The sequence below is a fragment of the Carica papaya genome, chromosome 4 (genome assembly GCF_054855325.1).
Source record: "Carica papaya isolate Zhongbai chromosome 4, ASM5485532v1, whole genome shotgun sequence".
In the NCBI taxonomy this organism is placed as follows: Eukaryota; Viridiplantae; Streptophyta; class Magnoliopsida; order Brassicales; family Caricaceae; genus Carica; species Carica papaya.
Window position 1 is genome coordinate 4,734,058 of NC_142312.1, and position 14,246 is coordinate 4,748,303.

The 14,246-nt window shown below is 34.6% G+C and overlaps 3 protein-coding genes across 11 annotated transcripts; all 3 read right to left on the reverse strand.

The window, feature by feature from the left end:
* Window positions 1–1,057: 1,057 nt before the first annotated feature.
* LOC110822544 (Phosphoglycerate mutase family protein) lies at window positions 1,058–5,217 on the reverse strand. Of its 4 annotated transcripts, none has more exons than XM_088217516.1 (7): window positions 5,060–5,216; window positions 4,824–4,893; window positions 3,199–3,249; window positions 2,975–3,085; window positions 2,459–2,587; window positions 1,772–1,847; window positions 1,058–1,527 (listed from the first exon to the last, which is right to left on the reverse strand). In XM_088217516.1, the coding sequence occupies exons 1-7, from the start codon at window positions 5,092–5,094 to the stop codon at window positions 1,304–1,306; spliced, it is 696 nt and encodes a 231-aa protein (XP_088073642.1). In that variant the 5' UTR covers window positions 5,095–5,216; the 3' UTR covers window positions 1,058–1,303. The 4 variants fall into 4 exon arrangements, with proteins under 4 accessions (XP_088073642.1, XP_088073641.1, XP_088073644.1 ...); XM_088217515.1 differs by having other exon boundaries at window positions 4,996–5,150; XM_088217518.1 differs by lacking the exon at window positions 2,459–2,587 and having other exon boundaries at window positions 5,060–5,217.
* A 1,783-nt stretch (window positions 5,218–7,000) lies between these two features.
* On the reverse strand, window positions 7,001–11,289 carry LOC110822212 (peptidyl-prolyl cis-trans isomerase CYP40-like). 6 transcript variants are annotated; one of them, XR_002541227.2, is made up of 10 exons: window positions 10,869–11,289; window positions 9,793–10,293; window positions 9,482–9,569; window positions 9,352–9,404; window positions 9,002–9,103; window positions 8,034–8,109; window positions 7,716–7,753; window positions 7,533–7,602; window positions 7,319–7,385; window positions 7,001–7,224 (listed from the first exon to the last, which is right to left on the reverse strand). XR_002541227.2 is itself a non-coding variant. In XM_088217514.1 (9 exons), the coding sequence occupies exons 1-8, from the start codon at window positions 11,037–11,039 to the stop codon at window positions 7,549–7,551; spliced, it is 1,083 nt and encodes a 360-aa protein (XP_088073640.1). In that variant the 5' UTR covers window positions 11,040–11,289; the 3' UTR covers window positions 7,001–7,266; window positions 7,533–7,548. The 6 variants fall into 6 exon arrangements, 4 of the variants coding, with proteins under 4 accessions (XP_088073640.1, XP_021907937.1, XP_021907938.1 ...); XR_002541226.2 differs by having other exon boundaries at window positions 7,319–7,439; window positions 10,869–11,288; XM_088217514.1 differs by lacking the exon at window positions 7,319–7,385 and having other exon boundaries at window positions 7,001–7,266.
* Window positions 11,290–11,608: 319 nt separating this feature from the next.
* LOC110822359 (peroxidase 10-like) lies at window positions 11,609–12,914 on the reverse strand. Its single transcript, XM_022052459.2, has 3 exons — window positions 12,640–12,914; window positions 12,348–12,539; window positions 11,609–12,251 (listed from the first exon to the last, which is right to left on the reverse strand). The coding sequence occupies exons 1-3, from the start codon at window positions 12,874–12,876 to the stop codon at window positions 11,673–11,675; spliced, it is 1,008 nt and encodes a 335-aa protein (XP_021908151.1). The 5' UTR covers window positions 12,877–12,914; the 3' UTR covers window positions 11,609–11,672.
* Between the last annotated feature and the right edge of the window lie 1,332 nt (window positions 12,915–14,246).

A 14,246-nucleotide genomic window follows, 5' to 3' on the forward strand; every position in this document is an offset into this window, starting at 1 on the left:
TTAGGAAGCATGACCTCATCGCTCCCATTGGACCAGAATATTAAACTTTCAAAAGTAACATGTCAGTCACATAATATTGGTTCGGTAATTTTAAAATTTATTTAAAATTTGTCGGTTAGATACTATTTGTTACAATTGAAAGTTGAAATAAACATAATTTTTTTTACACACATACAGTACCATATATTGAAATTTAAAGTAGACTGTTAAATCCAATTCGAGAAAAGATACATAATGGAAGTGTTGAAACCAAGCATCTTAGCAGCAAGAACCATGGCAGACATCTTCATCCAAAATACTTTTCAGCGGACAATTGCATAATTATCTATTCAATAAGGAGTAGAAAACATCTATTCTCTATTTTGTGGAGGGACGTTGAGAAACGAGTTAAACCAACTCCAGTGGAGGATCGAAAAAGGAAACACAGACCTTCATTAAAAGGGGCATTGAAGATAATGTATGTATACACGTACATATAGATTGTTTAGGGTTTTATGAGAATAAAGCATGTGCGGTGCAGGCGTACGTCTACTCTTTTCCTTCAACCATATTTAAACGTTCTTTTTCTCATTTGAATGTTGTGTAGAAGAATGCAGAGAGAGAGAGAAAGAGAGAGAATAAAAGTTTCAAACCCTATCAAGGTTTCTTCGATGATTCACATGCTCTTGATTTTCTTGATGGATTTCTGTTAGATCTTGTGTGTCCCCTTTTACGGGTGTGTAAGAAGACTATGCTTGTATGGGTTTCTGTGTGAAGATTTACAGGAGCCATAGAAATCAAGGCTTGGAGACCTAGATCTATTGCATCCTCCTTTCCTGATAAGAGATCTTCCGCTATCTCATAATATTATCGAACGTCGTTTAATTTATTTCACATTATTTCAGTTTTATATAAAATTATAGCTAAATTCTCTTCATATCATTTCAACTTTTTAAGCCATTTTTTTTAGTAGAATTAAGTGTCAATTACAGATAAATCCCACAAAAATTTTGAATTTGTGTCAGATATAACTTTTAATATAAAACAAAAAATTATTCCCCCACATGGTTAACAATACTTAAAACCAAATATGCTAAGTTTAGGATTTCCATAAATTATTAGAGTCGTCCGCGAACAATATTGGTGTTGCGATGACATGTATCCTGGTGGAACAACAAAGAGGCGCTACCTCTAAATTCTAAATCGATTTGAACCATCTTAATACAGTAATGAAAAGTAATGTTTTTGTTCAGTAAATCTAAGATCGTTGCAGGTAAAATTTGGCCGGCATAATCTCTAGCACAGTCCTCATCACTAGCATGAATTATCCAGATGTTCTGTCACCCCCAAAAGCTGACTCCAGATACCCTGTTTCTCCAAGATGACTGACATCACCCCAGGTTTTTAATACCCATTTGTCTCCATCACATATGTGAAATATGTTCACAGACACGTTTCGAATCTTCCCTGCAGACTTTCCGTTCGGGCAAGCTCGCTCATATAGTGATCGAATGACACCGCCGTGGGTGACCACAAGAACTCGTTCTCCTGTGATAGCAAGAAAGAAGAATTTTCAAAATGACTTTCTGATGAAATATTGTTACTGTGATCGTCGCTATTTTGCATGCTGTTAACGTCTTTTTAAACACTTTAGACGGTGTGAATAGGGATCAGACCACCACCTTGTTGGTCTACTAGTATCCCAAATAACCTCTGTCACAATTTTGCAGAATAAAAATATTTGCTTCTAAAATACACCCTGATAAAATAGAAAAGATTAATGACAGCATACCTTGATACTTTCTACCAATTTTCTCCAGTACAGAAGTACAGCGATCATAAAGTTGATCAAGACTTTCTCCACCACCCTGCATTTGCAGACAATTGGATTAAGTACTGCTTGCCATGTGCATGCATAAATTCCACAAGTAGTTCTTCCTCAAATTTACTGGCTGCATAGGCCACTGAGCTGATGATAGGCTATGTATAGGTTTAAAGAACTGATGGAGGTGTGTGTCTATATAGAAACAAAAGCACATGCCTGTATATATACCCTAAATCCACATGTAAAACAAATATATAAACAACCACTACTATTTTACAACACTAAGCCAAGTTCTTCCAACAGTCCAAGTTAAATCCCTTCTCTTTTGGATTCCGCAGAATACGGCTATGCCAAAGTTGAAGCAACAATGCAGGAGAACCTAGCTAATTAGGGAAACAACAGAATAAAAGATTGAAAGGTAAACAATGTGGAAATATATCATTTTATCTTGAACGTACAGAACCAAAATTGAGGCTGAACGTACAGAACCAAAATTGAGGCTTACTTTGGGCCAAACATTTGCATAGACATTTAACATCCACTCCTACATGGTTTTCTCATTTATATTTTTCCTCTTGGGGAGGAGAAGGGTTGTCTTTTTCATGCAGAAAAATGTCAAAAACCAGTGACCTATTCAAATTTACTCTAACTTACAGGGATTTCTTGGTCCGTCCTGTGAGACAAAAGTGCCTTATAAGCCTCAGGACTGTGTTTGGCTTCATGGAAAGCAACACCTTCCAGGTCCCCTAAACACCTTTCCCGTAGGCCTGGGTCTTTGATAACCTGATATTCATGTTTACCAAAAGAAGTTCAAACTAAAAAGAATTAAGCTAGGAGGTCAAAGGTTGAAACAATTAATTGATTAAACCAGGCTTCACAGAAAACTAAAATTTAAGATGTTAAATGAAACTTGTCATGAGAAAGAGATAGTTTTCATGTCTTGTTCACCACTAAACCTACAATGTGTAGTAAGAGAAAATTCATGGACAGGAAAAAGATAGGGAGGTGGGAAATGCAAACAAAGATTTTGAGTAAAAAGTCGAAAGGCTCAACTAGATCATAGCCACATAGAGGACTGTTGGTAATGAAGATCAGCATCATCATCTCCATGTCTTTGTTTAGTAATAAGATATATAAATTTTCTAAAAGTTACTTTGTCTAGATTTAGACCTCAAGCCCGCCGCATCTGGTTGCAATTATCTCTGCTGTCTCAAGAGCTCGCTTCAAATCAGAAGAATATACCCAAGATATTTTGGGCTCCTTGGATAGCCGATCAGCTAACTTCACTTAGTGAAGAAAGAGAGAGCATAAAATAGAAAAAATAAAAAAAATATATTAGTATGAGAAGTAAGTAAAAGCATGTGAAATGCAAGTGACACTAAATGAGTACATACTGAAGCTGCTTGTTGCCTTCCAACTTCATTTAATTCAATATCTATATGTCCCTGTTCATGGTAATAATACATTAAAAAGAAAGTCAAATTCAGAACTTTCTTTATATAAATAGATTAAAATTGGCGTTTTAAACAAAAACCCAGCAAAAGTTAAGAGGCAGGTTAAAAGTATAATCCAATTAAGGGAAGGCAAAGCAATAGAGCTAAAGATCGTGAAAGCCCAATCATGAACTTCCGTAGAAGTAAATCAAGACAGCAAAAGATAGAACTCCCAGAGGTATTTAGACAAGGAAGCTACTGTTAATGAGAATAGAGGATAATGTGATAGCATTGATAAGATTACTGCTAAATCTACCATCGAAGGTGTTATTCATTGTTATTTGTCATCTCATGTACTACATGCTATCTTGAAATGGGAGCTTTGAGATATGAAATTAAGTCAATGGATCTGTCCAAGTTCCAAGTAGGATAACATACAATCATCCTTTTGAAATCCCTCCAAATTTAAAATTTTTAGCAAATGGACAGACAGAGACTGTTCCATTTCACATTCATTCTAAAAGCACTAAAGATAAAACCAAAAAAGTTTTAGGCAGCCTAACTCTAACTGTGTTGTACCAGAAAATATTTCTTGTTACTCTATAAGAATCATATCTTAATTAGTAGCAACTCTTCCATTTCCTGTCGATAGAATATACCGAAGATTGCCTTACCCTCCTTTTATTGTATTTTTCTTCCCTTATCTTAACAAATCTTTGTATTTTAAAAAGAATCTCTCATGGAATATTAGAATGCTGTGGAGAGAAATGCCTCTATCAGAATCATATCCTAATTTTGAAAGATTATGGTGCTGTGATTGTCGTTGGAGAGATATCTTAAACTATTTAAAGATCATTTCTAACCTCTTCTGCTACTTTGTGATCGATTGGCTTTTTGTCTCTTTGATCAAGACTTATGGACCTTATAGAATATCTCTTATGGCTATTTTTCAAAGAGATTGAGCAGCAGTTTCATATTAATTTTTTTCATCATCTCTTTCTTTGCAAGGAGAATCTCTACTCAGTTGATATACTTCTTGCTCCACTAATATTTAATTTTTATTAACGAAATATCTTATTGGTTTTTTACTCTACCTAGCATCTTTTTTAGTTGCAAAATTGGGCTCGGACAGCTAGAATTTGCAAGCAAAGTTCGAAAATTTTTCATTTTCTAACTACATCACACAATCAGTTCATTCAAAAATACCTTACTGGTTTTTTACAACATGCAAAATCTCTTCAATTAGGAATTTGCCTAAAACACAAAATTCACATGCATTTGGAAGCAAAAACGAACTACCAGAAACAGATAGCCGGAGCTCAAAACGTCATCGAGAGAATCCAATAATGGCGTAGTAAATTTCAGATGAGCAAACTTCAAAAAAGAGTGCACAAACCATCTCCACATCATACCATACAACACGAATCACCCACGCCATAGAAAGACCTAAAATTTCAGTTCATTCACCGCACATATTCGAATCAATTCGAATTAACAAATTGCGTGACAACAAATCCAGTTTACACCCAAAAAAATATCGCTTAAATAATTCAAAATTTTCAATAGTGCTGCAACAAAAACATTACCTGAATTCTTCTCTCGGCATTCCACGATGTTTCACCATGACGGACCACGATAACTTCGGCAAAAGCAGAGCTGTCAATCACATTAGACCATCAAAATTACAGAGCGATAATCAAATCAAACACATGACGTAGCATAACTCGACGGAATTTCATCACAAATGCGTGCGATTACGTTGAAAATGGACGAATGAACCTCAATCGAGTACTGAAAGAAGGTGCGGCGAGAGAGAACGAACCTGGAATCTGATTCCGCCATAACAAACAGTTGCATGCGCTGCCAAACTGAAGCAAGCAAAGCTCCATTTTGTAGGTATCTTATTCTGCGTTTTTATTAGTTATTGTTCTCTGGGGCCTGGATTTTTTATATAATCACAAATAGAGCATCAAATTTATTATTATTTTTTTAAATTTCGCAAGAGAAGAATAAATTAATTATATGCTCGGACATAAAAGGGGATACCAAATTATTATTCCACCAATTTTTATTTATATATATATATATATGTCATCATTTAAAATCAAAATTATTTTATTTAAAAACAGTGTTCTATTATACTCGGGCTGTGCAGAAGATATTAAATTTTAATATGAAATTAATTTAAACATTAAAAAAGATTTTGGATACTATTCAAATTTTAGTTTTATAGAATAAGAATAAAAATATTATACAAATAAAATAAATTTTTGAACAAACTTAGATTAAATGATAAGAAAAATGAAAATGTGTCATTGTAGAATTAAATTTTAAAAATATGAAAATAATTACTTTAGTTTACATATTTTGTAATTTCTATTTTTTAGTATTTTCATAATTTATTTTGCGTAAAAATCTCCTTTTAAATATAAAATTGAATAGATTTATAACATTCAATATGTTGAGTTATAAATATTTAGTAATATGGTATGTCATGGTATACAAGAAACCAACAAATCAAGCTTTCCAAGTCAAATGGGAAAGGTAAAACCTAGTAGAAGACTCCATTGTAGAATATGATGATGTTACAGCATCTCATAGTGTCGTTCAGATCCCATGTAAAACGAACAGAGAAAGACATTGACAACACCTTTGTCCGGAGAGAACGAAGGAAATCCAGCTACTTTTAATGTTATATATTGTTTATCAGGAAACCATTGACGATAAGATAAGAAGATCAAGAAATTAGTACATGAGACACATGCCTAATCAATAATCTAATCTCAAACCCAAGAAGATTCAACCAACTAATAATGGAGTTACGTGATGAACAAGCAGTGGGGAGCTTCTCAAACGAAGCCAGAGCGTTGGTGGAAACCCATGGAAGCACACTCGAGGAGAAGATGGCAGAGTTGGAAAGAACAAGGGAAGAACTCAAGGGAGCCAAAGAGAGTGCTATGCAGTCCTGGCTAGACTCCAGGCCTCTGATCGATGAACTTGAGACCCTCAAATCTGAGCTTACAGCTGCTAAAGATCGATCTTCAATGTCTAGTGCCGTTCTTTCAGAACTCGAATCACAACTCCAGACCACCAACAGGTGTATCAGATCTAAGAAGGAAGAAGAGCTTAAGGCCAACGAGAATATCAACAAGATAAGCCATGCCCTTGAGCAAACACGTGAAGAACTCGAACAGCAAAAACTGGAAACAGATGAAGAACGGAGCGCAATAATGAAACTAAAACAAATACAAAGGCTAAGGAAGCTGACTCTTCGGACACTCCAACTTACAGTTAGAGCTGCGCGAATAGAGTCAGAAGCTTTTGAAGCATCTACTGCATACATACTGAGTTATGTCAATAACCCAGAAATGGGAAATGCCAATGTCCAGCTCACGTATGCAGAATATCATGCTCTGAAACAAAGAGCTAAAGAAGAAACATCACTTGCAGATTGGCGTATTTCTGTGTCAGTGGAACAGAGGCTTGCTGCTGAGGCCAGCCGGAACCTGGCCCTGTCAAGGTTAAAAAGACAACATCCCGGAAGACCAGCAAGAGAAACAATAGAAGAGGGACAAATACCTAAAGATGGAAGAAGAGAACTTGATGAACAAGATCGGAAAACAAGAGAATCCCAGCTAAACAACAGAGAGTTTGCTTTCCCCAAAGATCGAGCAAAACTAATTTCTGAATCTGATAAGGGAAACCCACAGCAAAACATTAGAAAGTCGAAAAGCAGAAACAAAATAAAGAAAAAGGTATTAAGTTTATGTCAAATAAAAAGATGTATTGAAAAGAAAATAACAAGATTGTTTTGATAATTTCAGATGGGAATGTAATTCACGACCAGGCTAAATAGCAATAGCAATGAAAATAAAATACTACATCCTTGGTTTGACAAAAAATGACAAGTCCAATAACACAAATCAGACAAGCTTGGACTTTTTCTTCCCTTATCATCTTCAAGCATTTCTGGTCCTCCAAAATATCCTGGGGAGAAAAATTGCCAGAGAAGAAGACAAAAAAATCAACCTGACATTAAATGATTTGATCAATGAGGAAATCAGAAGCATAACATCAGTACCTGATCATTCCTAGAGCCAGAAAAAAGCTGTAAAGGGGAGATAGATTGAACTATTTGACTATATGGCCTAAGATGTGAACAAAGAGAAAAGTGATATTTCTAGCCCAAGGTAGCGAAGAGCCTGGGTTTTAGAAAAAGAAAAAATAAATAAATCTTGAAACTAGATAACTAGCTAACAGCATAGAGAAACCAAAAACATATATAGTTACCATACCATCAAACAGGCAAGTCTATTGAAACATTCTGGCATATGCCCTTTTCTCCTGGTTATGTCTCTCGGCAATCTGTAATTATTATTATTGTTATCCTTTTCAAATGAAATCATTTACCAAACCAAAAAGAAGAAAAAGCATCTTTTTTGTCAAGTGAACTGATAGAACACCTAATGATCACTGACCTTCTTCCTTGCAGCAGCAAGCTCTTTCTTTATTCCACCTGAAAGAAAATGAAATCATGATGTTTAGTTGGGAATCTATCCTACTATGTTCAAAGAGATGCAGAAAATTAGGAACCAGTTATGTACTCTACCCAGTACGTTTATGTGCATAAAGGTTTAAACAGATGAGATTGACAATCTAATTGCTCAAGCAAGATGCCATACCAAGAGAAGAACAACATGATATATTCGTCTCTATTAATCTACAAACTTTTGTAAACATTCACGAGACTTATCTTAAATGGTTACTTGAGTATTAGACTAAAAATTGGTACTAACCATCATCTGGCTCCAACTCCAGTGCCTTCTTGAAGCTTCCAACTGCAGCATCCAAGTCATTAAGTGCCATATGCGCCTGTAAAAAGAGGACAAAGGAAAGTATGTTATCAAGCAATTAACTGAAAATATTGTTAAGTCAGCAAGTCAATTTTCCTTCATTTTTTCATTCAAGTTTTTTAAATTAAAAAAGCAAGGCATTTCATTTAGGTTAGCAGAAACCAAAATCTGCAAATGACATTCTGATGCAGGATTTGTAGATAGTTTAGAAATAGAAGAAATTTAAATGAGAAACAGAAAAAACAAAGACAGGCTGGAGTAGATTAGAGCCCAAGGTGAAGAAATATGGAGAGAAATAGATAGAATAAGACTAGTAATACAGAACAATAAGGAGAAGAAAGAACACAGGAAGAGTAAGGGGAAATGAAATCCTAAGAAAAAAATTTGTGGATCATCGTCATTTATTCTTAATTTTACAGGAAATAAAACATTCTAATTCTTAGAATATTTAACATCAACCTAAAAGGAAGTTAAAATATTATAGTGCCAAAACAACCTGAATAACTTAAAATACAGAATAATATGAATTTACAAAAAAAAATTAATAGAAAATTTATTCTGGATCAAGATCTTCTTTTATGCATTAGTTTAATTGAATTCTCTTAACATATTAGTATTTGCCTCCACAAAAAAATGCATGGATCCTGAAATATTAGGAATGAGAATGAACTATGGAGATGTAACCCAGAATAGTACATAACTTCTGCACTTCAGATAAATATGCAGAGCAAAGTTCATGATGGTTGGTATGACAGTATAGTGCTGGCATCTTCACAAAACCAAGCTATGAAATGGGTATACTTGAAAAGGATCCACACTACATGAAAGAGGGAAAAAGAAACATCCACACAGCATAAATATTGTGAAAAAGTTCATAAGAAAAAAGATATTTTCCCAGTTGGAGCTGTTACCTGGCCTTGACGAAAGAAAGCTTTTGCATTATCCTCATCACGCGTAGCGAATTCTGTGTCTGACAGTGCTCCTTTTAAATCTCCTAATTTTAGTTTACAGGCCTAAGAAAACAGGTTAGTTGAAAACAAGTTAAAAAACAAATGAAAGATAATTAATTATAAAGGTAATTACCAGTGATGAAAGATGATAACAAACAGGAAAAAACAAACCTTCTACTCGACAAAATACAAAAGAATTTTTTTTTTAAAAAATGAATAATGTAAGAAATCCGCAAAAATTACTTATGCATGCCTTGTATTTAGCAACAAACAAATTCTGTTTTCCATTTAGGGAAAAATGAATATCTTACAGAACTATTTGTGAATATTTGAGACTTTGTCTTCCGCAAAGATGAGCTCTTCTCTGTCACAGACATAAAAGTATCAGCTGTGAAAAGCAAGAAAAATGGAAGAACTAATGCTTGATAATAGAATGCTCACCTTCATTAATATCTTCTTTCTCCCAGCAAACATCTAAGTAGCGCAAAGCCTTCCGATACTTTCTAAGAGCCATCTTATAGTCTTGCTTCTATATGTTGGAGTAGGTACAGCAATGGGTTAGTAACCAGCAGAAAATCAATCATCCGAGTAAAAGTGAGGAAAAAAAAGCAGTCAGATTTGTACACATAACTGTAAGGTGTTCATCATGGAAAGGAAAACCACAGAAAAATATTGATAGCAGAAAATGGACTAAAAGATTACTTCACAACTATATCTTTGTAACAACAGAACTGTAAACAACACTTAGCTACCTTGTAATTTTCATTGCCAAACACTTTAATAGAATCCACAGCACTCATCCACCAAGAAGCTGCATCGGGTTTGGTATCAAGGTCAGCTGGCCAATCAGGGTAAGTATCACCATCTTTAAAGAAGTTAGATACTCCATCATCTGCACCCTCTGGGATTTCTCCACAATCCTCAATTTTAACCTCCTGAGAGGGATAATCATCCTTTTGAGTTGTAACAAGCTCTGTAGAACGAACAACGCCCATTCCCTTAATAACTTTCCCAAAAATAACATGCTTTCCATCAAGATGAGGAGTTCTTGTGGTAGTAATGAAGAACTGGGAGCCATTGGTGTTAGGACCTCTGTTAGCCATCGACAGCATTCCTTTTCTTTCATGTTTTAGCTCAAAGTTTTCATCTTCAAATTCCAAGCCATAAATTGACTCTCCACCAGTTCCGTCTCCAGCAGATATATCTCCACCTTGAATCATAAATCTTTTGATAATACGATGAAAGCAGGTACCCTGCAATCAAAAGCAATAACTGAGTGAAACACACTCAGAAAATGATGTCACTTTCCAACACATAAACAAGCAAGCTGAGAAAGAAGTTTGCTACTTTCCCTCTAAGGTTAACAATCAAAAGGGCAAAAAACGGTCTTTTAGAATAAAATGACTTCAGACTCTAAAAGAATCCATTTTACCATTTTTCCTCAGAGGCTGGTTGAACCAGGCCACATTCACCTAAGTACTTATAATTTGGAGAAATGGGATTAACAGCAATAAGTACAAAACTAGAAAAGCTAAATATGATTATAAAAAAAAGACCCAAATAGCAACTATTTGTACTAGAAAAGCTAAAACCACCTGTAAAGTAAACAACCAAATGGCATTTATTGAGCTACAGCAGCTAAAACCCGTATCGAGTTAAAAAGCCAAAAAGCACGTACTTTGCCCCCCCACAATAAGAAAATGATGAAGCAGAAGAGATAATCTCATTCATTTGAAGACCCAAGAAGGTTTTGGGCACCCTGTTATGAAACTGAGAAGAAAAACAATAACTTTTTTGAGTATCAGCTAGAGATAGAAAAAGAAGAGACCTTATAGTGAAGAGGCACACCAGTATTCGGGCCAATGCCCTTTTCACCGGTGCACAAAGCCCTGAAATTTTCAACCGTTTTGGGCACAACATCCTTGTATAACTCCACCACTACCCTCCCTTCCACTTCTCCTCCTATGCTTATGTCTAAATAGCACCTCGGGTTCGCCATTCTCTAAACCCTCAGACTTTGAATCACAAACAAACCAAACCCAGTAAAGAAAAAGCAGAAAAGGAATAAACCCTAGAAATCTTTTAAGAAATCCCGCTTTTTTGTTTTGAACTCACTCCCCTTTTCTCTGTGTAACGATGCCTTGCCTTGGGCCTTGGTTTAGTTTCAACACACTGCAGTGAGCTTTGATCCGGTGGTGATCAATGCAGTTTTGGTACTGGGTTCACTACCGTTGGATGATCACACTGATTTTGAGGCATATAATTGAATGATAAACAGCATACATTCCTGCTGATTGCTGAGCGTGCAAGTAATGAAAGGGAGATCCCAGGGGCAGAAAGGATTCACTTTTATTGCCAGATGGCGATTGATTAGCCTAGATGAGTTTGTGTCCTTTGGAATCTTAGCCGTACGATATCGTTCTTCGTACTATTTTTAATTGAGTTTCTTCTTTATGTGATTGGTTTTGGCAAGCAACTTTTACAGAATACTTTTGGTTTCAGAATTCGGATTTTTAGGTTTGCCACTCAAGTTCCTTAGTTGTTCAGTGAATAAACTTAAAATAAACATTAAGTTTAATTTTTTAATAATTATGATTTCCACATATTAAAATTAAAACATACATCATCATCTTTAATTGTTCACCACTCTACAGTTCCTCCTTATCTGCCCGTCTTTTCCAGTCAATGCACCTATATTGGACATCTTCACCATGGACGCTCCAAAATCCCTGAAGAACAGTAAAGGGTACTTGCTGTAGGTGACAACCATTGCAGCTGTCTGATTATCTCCCATCAAATCTTGGTCAGACTGTAGCAGGCCCGTGCCACTCACAAGATTTTTGTAGTAAACATTGTCAAACTTGTTGGTGGTGACAGGATCTAGAGGAGCCAAAGTAGTGTCAGAATCATCTTGATCGGGACACGTTTTCTGTAAACTCTGCAGCAGGGACGTGTCAAGTGCAGGGTCTGCAATGCCGGAGCCGCCGAAGTCGAAAAGCCTTTGCTTGAATGTGAAGCATTGAGCAAAACCAATGCTGTGTCCTCCTGAAAGGACCACCACATCTTTAATGTCGAGGCCTTTAGCAGTGAATTTTGCAGTGATGTTCTGTAATGATTCGAAAGGTGATGGGATATCGTCGTTTGCTCCATCTTTGTTTGCTGTCAAGCCATCTCGCCGGCCTAATGGGACTGACCAACATGGACCTCCAGCCTAACATGTAAATCATTTTAATGACCACAAGGTTACACGTACATATGTATGTATTTATGTAATAGTGTATATATATTTTGTCATATATAAATATACCAAATAGACAGCGTCTCTTGAAGCAAGACTTATGATATCAGCGCAAGAAACAGTATAAGGACAAGCCTTCTCCAAGCTAGCTTTAATGGCGTCAATGACCTCAAAACCTCTCACTGAGTTCCTGTTTGGAGCTGCACCTTTCTCCCCTTCCATGCTGCTCGTATCGTCCAGTAAAACTGAAGCATCACATCCCTGCATATATACATACACATATATAGTATATATAGAGTATGTGATATATGTATTCATCAACTTAACAACTTCAGTATTATGAAAAGTCAAATGAAATTACATTAACGAAACAGTCGTGGAAGTGAAGGCGCAAGAGAGAGGCAGCCATGCGAGAGTCATTAGCAAGAGCTGACATAACACCATAGCGAACAATTCTGGTAAGATTAGGGCAAGTATAGTCGTAGAATTTATAGCTCAGTTGACACAGAGCCAGAGGACTTAACATCAAGAAGAAGAACAACTGAATAAGTTTTCTAAGGTTAAACGAGGGTTTTTCATCATGACAACGGTGACCCATATCTGATCCTCACCAGATGATTAAGTTTATAGTCTTACAGGGATTCATGATGATAAGCAAGAGCAATTTATAGAGCAGATGAGAGTGGGGGAGGCACTAGATCAGTGAAGATACATGTCATGTCACGAGTTTGGTAAGATCCCATATGATTTTTGCTAATGGGAGAAGAACAAGAAGGCAGATTCATGGAGAAATATATATATAAATATATAATATATAGTAATTTGTTGCTCTTTTTGTTGGTATTTGAGATAAGGGCTGCGCCCAGATTTTTATTATTTTTGGGTGGGATTTGTCATTAGAGTTTCACAAGTCAAATGTATGGAACACAGAGCAATTCATAAAATTTATATATACATATATATACATGTTGAGTTATTTTCTTACTAAAAGGTGCCCAAAAGAAAAAACTTTTTTGTAAATTAAAATTTTGGGGAAGATAATTGAAATAGAGGTGAAACTCCAGGGACATGGATAAAGAGATTAAGAATGTGATATATGTAGGCTTCATATTTGGTTAGCATAATATATATATATATATATGTGCATAGTGGAACATACGTATGCAGATTAATGGGAGCTGGTGAAATGAATCCATCAAAGACTTGTGTAAAAGAATTAGCAATTAGGTATATAATGCATGAGACCAAATAGTACAAGTAGGAGACTAAATGAACTTGATGACTTGATCATTATGGACAAATCATAAATAAAATTCTAAACGTTGAAACAAAATATGATATCAAACAAAACTATGTATAGTGTAAAATAATTTTTTTACTATAATTATATAAAATATTAAAAAATTATATTGAAAAATAATTATTTTAAACTAATTCCTTCAACCTATTACTGAGTAAGTTTTAATTCGTAGGTTATATTAATAATTTTTTTTTCTTTTATAGCGAGATTATGTAATCATTTTATATGAATTTCTTAGTAAGTATAACCCATAAGTTAAAAAAAAAATTATAATTTTTAAAATAAATATGCTTTTAAAAAAGAATTTTGAAAAAAATATCCACTTAGGATTATGTATACTAGTAAATTAGGTTAATTAATAATAAAATTTTTGTTTTAATTATTTAAATATGCTTATTGATAGTAATGAAAAAATATATGATGCATTTAAAAAATTATCATGTAGAAAAATTAAAAAAAAAGTTTAATTTCAACAAACTAAATAATCCGAGGATACACTTGCGAATAAAAATAAATAAATAAATAATTTATTCTCAAAGAATAAAAAAAAATTATAAATAACATGATAATAGATTAAAAATAAATTATTAAGTACTTGGTAAATAACAGAAATATTTTAAATTTTATTTTTACAATAATTACAATTGTGAAGTCTGTTAAATTATTAT